At 44.8% G+C, this 10688-nt stretch overlaps 3 protein-coding genes across 9 annotated transcripts in view; 2 read left to right on the forward strand and 1 right to left on the reverse strand.

The window, feature by feature from the left end:
• Positions 1-7242, forward strand: part of LOC144484400 (uncharacterized) — a 42174-nt gene extending 34932 nt beyond the window's left edge. For 5 of the 6 annotated variants that reach the window (XM_078202924.1, XM_078202926.1, XM_078202928.1 and 2 more), the window contains one exon: positions 40-7242. In XM_078202924.1, the coding sequence (XP_078059050.1) occupies positions 398-1378 (981 nt within the window). In that variant the 5' untranslated portion in view covers positions 40-397 and the 3' untranslated portion in view covers positions 1379-7242. The remainder of the gene's footprint in view (positions 1-39) is intronic. The other variant, XM_078202925.1, reaches the window with a different exon arrangement.
• Positions 1-10688, reverse strand: part of LOC144484419 (uncharacterized) — a 113037-nt gene that overhangs the window by 38990 nt on the left and 63359 nt on the right. The window lies entirely within an intron of this gene.
• The window catches only part of LOC144484407 (uncharacterized), an 82434-nt gene that overhangs the window by 34806 nt on the left and 36940 nt on the right, over positions 1-10688 (forward strand). The gene's annotated exons all lie outside the window — the stretch shown is intronic.

Below are 10688 nucleotides of genomic sequence, written 5' to 3' on the forward strand. Positions count from 1 at the left end.
TGTTCTGACAGTGATGACTTTTCTAAACTGTTTTTACAGGATATTGGAAGTGAAAGATTGGCAGACAGAAAATTCAAACCGGACATCACATCTGACAAAGTCATTCAGTTCCTTCGGAGCTGAATATCATTGGTCTTTGAATATAGAAAGAGAAATATTTGTCTGTTCTGCCTGTGGGCAAAGAAATTAAACATCAGTGTGACCGGAAAAGCATCGAGACAAACACACACCCGAGTGAGAGTGTTCCAGTGAACTGAATGTGGAAAGAGCTTTAACCAGTTACACAGCCTGAAAAAACATCACAGTTCACAGCAGGGTGAAACTACGTGTATGTTGTGTGTGTGGATGAGGCTTGAACTGATCATCCAACCTGGAGAAACACAAGGACACCCGCACCATGGAGAAACCGTGGAAATGTGTGGATTGTGGGAAGGGATTCGGTTTCCCATCACAACTGGAAGTTCATCGGCGCAGTCACACTGGGGAGAGACCGTTCACCTGCTCCGTCTGTGGGAAGGGATTCACCCATTCATACAACCTTCTGACTCACCAACGGGTTCACACTGGGGAGAGGCCGTTCACCTGCCCTGTGTGTGGGAAGGGATTCACTCGCTCATCCCACATTGTGACACACCAACTTGTTCACACTGATGAGAGAATGTTTACATGTTCTGACTGTGAGAAGAGTTTTAAATGCAAAAAGGATCTGCTGACACACCAACGAATTCACACTGGGGAGAGACCGTTCACCTGCTCTGTGTGTGGGAAAGGATTCATTCAGTCATCCCACTTGCAGACACATCAACTTGTTCACTCTGATAACAAACTTTTTAATTGTTCCCACTGTGAGAAGAGCTTTAAAAATAAAAAGGATCTGCTAACGCACCAATATGCTCACACTGGGGAGAGGCCATTCACCTGCTGTGTGTGTGGGAAGGGATTCAGCCGTCCATCTGCCCTATTGAACCACCAGAGAATTCACACTGGGGAGAGGCCCTTCACCTGCTCAGACTGTGGGAAGGGATTCACTCGTTCATCCAACTTATTGAATCACCAGCGAGTTCACACTGGGGAGAGGCCGTTCACCTGCTCTGTGTGTGGGAAGGGATTCAGTCAGTCATCCAACCTGCTGACACACCAGAAAGTTCACAGTGCGGAGAGGCCATTTACCTGCTCTGTCTGTGGGAAGGGATTTTCTCATTTATCTTATCTTCTGAAACACCAGCGAGTTCACACTGGGGAGAGGCCGTTCACCTGTAATGTCTGTGGAAAGGGATTTATTCAGTCATCCCACCTGCTAACACACCAGCGAGTTCACAAACGACTGCAAGGTTTGGATTCTACTCTTAATGATGCTGTTAATCATATCCAGGACTGAATCGTGTTCACTCTGACAGTCTTCATCCGTTGAGGTTTAATATTCTGAATAAATATGAAATAGACCAGCTTTGTTTTTTAAAATTGTTGTCGATTTTTGTCTTTCCCACCTGACCCCACATCACCAGGCTGGAGCTCAGAAAGGACAATCGGGGGAGGATCATATGGCAAACAGGACGCAGTCCTTCAGGGTCACAGAGAGGGACAAACAGCACTTTGCTCTTCCTCATCTCTCTTCACGACAGCAAAGTACCCGTGTGGTTTAATCCTGAGATGTGCAAGAACCTCAGTCGCTCCCTTCTATGTTTCAGCGCTCCTAGACCAGGAACAGAAGTTCCTTTACAACTGTGTTTAGAGTCAGGAAGAACAACAGTGAATGCTGGTAGGATGCTGCTAAATCAGAGATTGGTGCAAAACTCGGATCTGTTCCTGACTGAGAGTGAAACGGCAGGATTAGATTTCCAGACTGAAAATGCAGAAAAGTCTAAAATATTTTAATGTGTTTGTGTCAGTGCCAGTTTATTGAACAGAAACCAGTTTAAAATAAATTGGTTAAAGTCTGCATTAAAGTAGCAGCTGGAGAGTTCAAAGGAACCTGTTATCTGCTGGGACAATTGGACAACAATTTGATTCCCAGATAAAAAGGAGCTACAGCGTGTCCAAGAATTCCCAGTTTTATTGATGAGGCTTCCCACACATTGTCCTTTTAAATAAACCTCACTCCTATCAACCTTTAACCATTATAAACAGAATAGAGAGAAGAGTGAAGCTGTGCCTGTCCCTTTAACTGGAAACTGAACAGCATCAAGCCCCAACTGTCCCTTTAAGAATGAATGATGTGTTCAGCTGAAGATTCCTATTGGTAGTTTTCTGGGTGATCTCCTTATTTTGGATTATTCTCAGTGATCCTCAGTTGTGTGAACCTCTTCTCACTCACTTAATATCTCTCCTCTCTGTCAGATACTCACTTAATATCTCTCCCCTCTGTCAGGTACTCACTTAATATCTCTCCTCTCTGTCAGATACTCAATATCTCTCCTCTCTGTCAGGTACTCACTTAATATCTCTCCTCTCTGTCAGATACTCAATATCTCTCCTCTCTGTCAGATACTCAATATCTCTCCTCTCTGTCAGATACTCAATATCTCTCCTCTCTGTCAGATACTCACTTAATATCTCTCCTCTCTGTCAGGTACTCACTTAATATCTCTCCTCTCTGTCAGATACTCAATATCTCTCCTCTCTGTCAGGTACTCAGTTAATATCTCTCCTCTCTGTCAGATACTGACTCACTTAACATCGCTCTCCTCTCAGACACTCATTTCACTTACCTTCCACCTCTACACTCAATTAAACACGCTCCTTTCACTCCCTTACCTCTCTCTCAAATACTGTCTCAGTCACTTAACCTCTATCTTTCTCTCAGACACTCATTCATTTAACTTTTTTATGTCAGATAGTGCTGAAACTCACTTAATTTTTTTATTCTCTGGTTATCTCTCTCTAAAAAAGCACCAAACACCTTCAATCTCTCTTCTCTGTCTGAGACAACATCGAATTTACAGAGACTCAATCTTCTCTCTCTGTTTTTTTTATTCATATGTGGGACACAGGTGCCGCTGACTGGCCAGCATTTATTACCCATCCCTAGTTGCCCTTGTTCAGAGGGCAGCTGAGAGTCAACCACATTGCTGTGGCCCTGGAGTCACATGTAGACCAGACCGGGTAAAGACAGCAGATTTCCTTCCCTAAAGGACATTAGCGAACCAGATGGGTTTTTCTGACAATGGTTTCATGGTCATCACTCGATTCTTAATTCCAGATGTTTTGAATTGAATTCAAATTCCACCATCTGCCATGGCGGTATTCGAATCTGGGTCCCCAGAAAATTTGCTGAGTTTCTGCATTAACATCTAGCGATAATACCACGAGGCCATTGTCTCCCCACTTCTCTCTCCCACTTCCTCTGACAGGCCCTGACTCACTCTCATTTTCTGATCACCCTCTTTGGGGGAAACTCATTCCTTTCTATAATTTCCCCTCATCTCTCCCAGTGATGACCCTCAGTCCATCTCCCAATTCATTGACTGTTAAAAACCCAAATAATCTTTGTTTATTGTTTAACATGGGAATGGAGATGAATGTAATGCTGAGAGCGGCAGCAATCTGTGTGGTTGTTCTTGATGCTGTCAGAGTGAGTTCACCCTCACAGACAGGAAGAATATTCACGGTGATAACATCTCAAACTGATGTCGCCTGTTTCACTCTCAGGAAATACAACTTCCTGTTTCTCTGCTGCCGGTTGCAAACCGCGCATCTCACTTCTGGGCAAAAAATAAATCCAGGGGCCACAATCTGGTGAGAACATGTATCAGTGCGGCCTATATCCATCCACAGAGACAGGGCAGAGTCACACAGGATCACATTGCAGTGACATTTACAAATGAGTCTGTTATTTCTGTTCAGAGTCTCCATTCCCGGATATAACGAGCTGTATTTGTGGATCAGTCACTGAGTTCCCTCTGCTCCCCATAGCTGGGGACTGATAGCCTGCTCCCTTATATTGTATATCATTCTCTCTGTATTGCTTGTTTCCTCTGTTTCTCAGCTTTTATCTCTGACCACCTCATCTTTCTGTTTTTTAAAATCTCTCTCAATGTTTTTGTCTTTCTGTCTCTCCTCTGTATCTCTCTCAGTCTCTGTGTGTTCCTATTTAACCGAGATGTTCAGCATCATGAAGGGTTTCTGATTGATTATAGAAGGAAAAACAGGGAAAAAAGCAGAAAAACTCAGCAAGTCAGAGAGAAACAGTTAACATTTTGAGTCCATATGATTCTTCAGGGCAGGAAAAACATGGGCTTTTCTGTCTTAGATCAGGGTACGTGATGGGGAGGTTTAATAGAGGTGTTTAAAATGACAAACGATTTATGATAGTGTCAATGGAGAGGAACTGTTTCCCAGAAGCAGGAGGGTCTGTCGATGGGGAGAAACTTTCCCAGGTGCAGAAGGGTCTGTCGATGGGGAGAAACTTTCCCAGGTGCAGAAGGGTCTTTCGATGGAGAGAATCTATTTCCCAGGTATTGGAGGGTCTGTCGATAGGAAGAAACTGTTTCCCAGGTGCAGGAGAGTCTGTTCACAGAGGGGATACAGAGATTTAACATAATTGACAACTTAACTGGAGAGGGTGATGAGGATGATTTTTTACACAATAATTTGATGCAATCTGGAATGTACAAACTGACAGGTGCTAGAAGCAGATTTCAAGTAAAGTTTATTAGTCACAAGTAAGACTTACATTAACACTGCAATGAAGTTATGTGAAATTCCCCGTGTCGCCACAGTCCGGCGCCTGTTTGGGTCAATGCATCTAACTAGCACGTCTTTCAGAATGTGGGAGGAAACTGGAGCACCCGGAAAAACCCACGCAGACATGGGGAGAACGTGCAAACTCCACACAGTGACTCAAGCTGGGAATTGAACCCGGCACTGTGAAGCAGCAGTGCTAACCACTGTGCCGCCGTGTTGCCCAGCCACCGTGCTGCCCAATTTAATAGTAAATTTCAAAGAGAATTGGATAAATACTTGCAGAGGGAATTTGGCAGAACGATGGTAAATGGGATTAATTGACAGTTCACTCGTCTTTGTGACATTCTGAATGTTTCTCTCCTGAGGTTTTAACATTTGATCTTTTCAGTCACAATGTGTCTCAAACAGAAGATCAAAATATTGGGTTTGATGAGCTGTCAGATCTGTTTCCCATGTGACTGTAACTCAAGAATTGCAGATAACCATGAGAAGGAACTGATTATTTTCAGTTCCTCTCACAGGTACACCTCAATATCAGAAATCTCTGGAGTTCCCCATGTCCTCATTATTCTCCCCTTGAGCATAACAGCTCTCAGTCAAGTAGAGTCAGTAACACATGTCTCTGCCATAATGTTTGCATTCCTATTTTCCCACTCACCTCCCAGTGACACTCAGCATAACACACAAACCTCAAACTATCATTGCCCCCTTACATCTTGTCCTCCTCTTACAAGCAAATATTTGTTGGGCCTCTTGTCTCCCTTAATGTCAGGTTACCTGCAGGCAAAATGACCTCAGCGACACTGGAACCGATCTTTGTGATTATCATTGTTACACCAGATTCCAATCAGCCCCAGGACCTGCAGTTGTAAAATGCAGTAACATTTTAATATCAGGCAGGTTATTGTCAAATAGTAAGTGGCAGAGTGACAAATAACAGAATTGGAATATATTATATCAATAGACCATGACTCACTCGCTATCAAATGAGACCCAAACTTTGGTTATGGTGCACGAGATATTGACTGTATTATCATTACATTGGATCCCCGGGTCTAGAATACCCGACGCTAAAATGCCACCCTGACTACCTTCCATGGGAGTTCACCTCTGTTAGCCTGACAGCAGTTTACGTCCCACCCCACGCAGGCGTGAAGACGGCATTGGATGAAATATACACCACCACAAATAGCCTTGAGACGAGGCCTTGTCCTGAGGCCTTGTTCATCGTAGCCGAAACTTCAATCAGGCCAAGCTCAAGGGTGTTCTACCAAGGTACCTGCAACACATCTCCTGTTCCATCAGAGGCCCAAACATCCTAGACCACTGCTATACAAATATCAAAAATGCCGACTGCTCTATCACCAGTCCACACCTTGGAAAATCACGTCTGTGCTCCTGCTCCCAGCTTAAAAGCAAAAACTGAAATGGGAGAATCTGCCAAAGAAAGTCGTGCAATATTGGTCTGAGGAATCGGATGATCTCCTACTAGACTGCTTAGAGTCAGTAGATTGGTCAGTATTTAAAAACTCTGTGACCAGCCTGAATGAGTCCTCCACCACAGTAACTGACTCATTAGTAAGCGTGTAGAAGACTGCGTGCCAAAGAAGCAAATCCATGTGTTTCCCAACCAGAAACCATGGATGAACAGGGATATCCACTGTCTGCTGAAGTTTAGATCTGAGACGTTCATGTCAGGCGACACTGACCTATACAAGACAGCCAGATATGATCTATGAAGATCCATCAAAGATGCCAAAAGACAGTACCGGATCAAGCTAGAATCCTAGGCTATCCACATGGATTCCCGTCGACTATGGCAAGGTCTGCAAGACATAAAAGGCTACGAGATTAAGGCAGGTAAAATCACCGGCTCCAATGCACCCCTCCCCACTGAGCTCAACACATTCTATGCCCGTTGTGAGCAAGAGGTCAGCGAGAGCACACCCTCCATACCAGAAGCCTCGAATGATTCTGTATGTTAGGTCACCAGTGCAGACATCAGAGTAGCCTTCTCAAAAGTCAACCCATGGAAAGCAACTGGCCCAGACGGGGTACCCCAATGAGCACTGAGGTCCTGCGTGGACCAGCTGGCAAGGGTATTCACAGACATCTTCAACCTCTCATTACAACAATCTAAGGTCCCTACCTGCTTCAAGAAGAGGACCATCATCCCGATACCAAAGAAAAGCCAGGGCAGCGTGCCTTAATGACTATCATCCGGTGGCTCTGACAAACCATCTTTTTGTGATTCATGCACAAGGACACCCAGGTCCCTTTGCGCAGCAGCATGCTGCAATTTATTACCATTTAAATGCATGGTTGGGGACCCCGCGCACCCCCGACATTCTCTCTTCCACCTTCTTCCATCGGGAGGGGGATGCAGAGGTCTTGAGGTCGCGTGCCGACCGACTCGAGAGCAGCTTCTTCCCGTGCTGCTGTCGGACTTTTGGGTGGGCCTATCTTGCATTGGGTTGGTCTTTCTCTGCACCCTAGCTGTGGCTGTGGCACTGCATTCTGCGCTCTCTCATTTCCTTCTCTATGAACGGTATGTTTTGTCTTTATAGCGCAGAAGAAACAATACTTTTCATTGTATGCTAAAACATGTGACAATAAAAAAAAATAGTCCATTTTGCTGTTATTCCTACCAAAATGGATGACCTCACATTTACCAACATTGTACTCGATTTCTGTTGGAAAAATAGGTTGCATGCTTACTTTTTAATTATACAATGTTCAGAGCACTAAATTTGACACACACAATCATAGAATCCCTATAGTGCAGAAGAAGGCCATTCGGCCCATCAAGCCTGCACCGACAACGATCCCATCCAGGCCCTATTCCTGTAATCTCATGCCCCAACATGAAAGGGGCAATTTATCATGGCTAATCCACCTAACCTGCACATCTTTGGACTGTGGGAGGAAACCCACGCAGACACAGGGAGAATGTGCAAACTCCACACAGTAAACTGAGGCTGGAATTGAACCCAGGTCCCTGGCGCTGTGAGGCAGCAGTGCTGACCACATGTGACCAATAATCAAGGACATGGCAGACATGACCAGTGTGTGAATTGCTGATGAATGGTCTTGTCCCTGTTGTTCCAATCTGTGTCCACAAAGGGACAATCCAATGGCAGAGCCATTGCCCAGCATTCACTGCGGGAGCTGCTGCGCATGCGCACTGTCAGGCTGTGATTGGAGCATGCGCGGTGCGGGTGCTGCAGCTTGATGGAAGCGCGAGGCGGTCGTGTGGCTTTCGCAACGGGTGAAATAAAACACCCAGTGTGGGTGGGGAACGGAGCCGGTGGGTGGAGAGATTTCATTACCACCGGACTCGGCTCGCAAAGTTCGAGTAAAAATCTAACGGTCCCCAATTTGGACCGAGACGGTTGTTCTCTCGGTGTCGGGCCGGGCTCGCCGGCCGCCATCTTTATAAGGGGCAATGTTCCGGCAAGGGCACTGCCATCTTTATAAGGGGCAATGTTCCGGCAAGGGCGCTGCCATCTTTATAGGGGGCAATACCAGCAGCAGGACAGAGCTTTATGCATTTCTATGTTAAAAGCAAAATTCTGTGAGTTCTAGAAATCTGAAATAAAAACTGAAAATGGTGGATTGCTAACCTGGACTGACAATAATGTATTTACAGGATACTCGGAGGAGAGAATTCACAATTCAAAACATTGTATCTAGATTCAGTCGATTCATCAAGATCATTGACCTTTGAATGTGTAAAGAAGCTGTTCTGTCTGTGGGAAATTATTTCAGCTATCAATGTGTCTGGTATTTGGATATAAGACTGATAATTTCAAAACCAGGACTCTGCTTGACTGGAAATCATGACAAAGTACTGCAGATGCTGAAATCTGATGAAGGGTCATCCTGACTCGAAAAGTTGGCTCTATTCTCTGTCCACAGATGCTGTCAGACCTGCTGCGAGTTTCCAGCAGTTTCTGCTTTTGTTGTGACTGGGAATCAATGTGGGTGAGCAGGCACTGAGGTCTTGGGGCTAACTGGACTTGCTGTCATAGAGTCACACAGCACAGAAAGAGGTCCTTCAGCCCATAAGTGAACAAGCAAGGAAAAGATGTTCCACAGCATCAGAATTGTCTATTTAGAATTTCTGTCCTGTACTTACGAGGATTCATTTTATAAACTCCTTTTACAGGCTATGAGAAAGGGAGGAATTCCAAACAAGAACATCAAACCAAACATGACATCCAACATCTACTCACTTGATTCATCAGCGCTTGAATATTGTGAACCTTTGAATGTGGAATGAGAAATGTTTCTCTGTTTCTGTCTGAGGATTTCAAACTGAAAGTTTTGAAACAATTGACTGGAAAAGCACCGAGTGAGAGTGTTCCAGTGAACTGACTGTGGAAAGAGCTTTAACCAGTTATACAGCCTGATAAAACATCACATCATTCACAGCAAGGAGAAACCATACAGTTTGGACAAGGTTTCAACTGATTGTCCAATCTGGAGAGTCACAAGGACACTGGCATCATGGAGAAACTGTGGAAATGTGGGGACTGTGGGAAGAGCTTCAATTACCCAAAGCTGAGAAAACGTTATCATTGTCACACTGGGGAGACACCATTCACCTGCTCTGTATGTGGGAAGCGATTCACTCAGTCATCCCATCTCACTGACCATCAACTTGTACACAGTGATCAGAGACCTTTTAAATGCTCTGATTGTGAGAAGAGGTTTAAAAGCAAGAAGCACCTGGTAGCACATCAGCTTGTTCACACTGGGGAGAGGCCGTTCCTCTGCTCTGTGTGTGGGAAGAGATTCAATCGGTCATCCCACCTTCTGACACATCAGCAAGTTCACACTGGGGAGAGACCATTCCTCTGCTCTGTGTGTGGTAAGGATTCATTCAGTCATCCCAACTTCTGAGACATCAGCGAGTTCACACTGGGGAGAGGCCATTTACCTGCTGTGAGTGTGGGAAGGGATTCAGTCAGTTGTCCGACCTTCTGGTACACCAACGAGTTCACACTGGGAAGAGGCCTTTCACCTGTTCTGTATGTCGGAACAGCTTTGCTCAGTCATCTACTCTTCAGAGACACCAACGAGTTCATACTGGAGAGAGGCCATTCACCTGCTCTGAGTGTGAGAAGGGATTCATTCAGTTATCCGACCTTCTGAGACACCAGCGAGTTCACAAATGATTGTAGAATTTGGAGTTTGTCATTGCTGCTTTTAGTGACATCCCGGACTGAACATGTGGCTGTGTAAGCTGAGGTGTGTAAGGAATGTGTCCCAGCCACGCTCTTCCATGGTTCAGTGGTCCTGGAGGCAGAACAGAAACTCCTTTACAACTGGGTTTAGAGTCAGGAAGAACAACGGTGAATTTTGGAAATGTGATGTCAAGTCAGAGATTGGTGTTAAATTGGGATCTGTTCCTAACTGAGACTTTGAGAAGAAATAGAAATGTGGAATGAACATTTAAAATGTTTGTGATATTCCTGATCTATCATTGTCAGACAATAACAACACTCTACATTTATATTGTCTCTTTAACAGAGTAAATGTGAAAACTGACACTGTTTTCAGATGATGTCACTGATGGGAATATGTTGATAAGAAATAAGAGGCTAAGGCTGGAGCTCTGGAGACACCAGAGGTAAGTGTGGGAATGGGAAGGGAAGATATTATAAGTGATTCTCTGACTCTGATTAAAGAGAGAAGAATAGGTTTAAAGTTTAATGTTTATTTATTAGTTTCACAAGTAGGCTTAACAATTAACATTGCGATGAAGTTACTATGAAAATCCCCGAGTCGCCACATTCCTGTGCCTGTTTGGGTACACTGAGGGAGAATTTGGCATGGTCAATGCTAACCAGTACATCTTTTGGACTGTGGAGGAAACCAGAACATCCGGAGGAAACCCACACAGACAGTGACCCAGAATCGAACCCGAGTCCCTGGTGCTTGAGACAGCAGTGCTAACCACTGTGCCACCGTGCCGCCCATGTCGAACCAGGAGAGAGTAG

The sequence above is a fragment of the Mustelus asterias genome, unplaced genomic scaffold (genome assembly GCF_964213995.1).
Source record: "Mustelus asterias unplaced genomic scaffold, sMusAst1.hap1.1 HAP1_SCAFFOLD_106, whole genome shotgun sequence".
Lineage (NCBI taxonomy): Eukaryota > Metazoa > Chordata > Chondrichthyes > Carcharhiniformes > Triakidae > Mustelus > Mustelus asterias.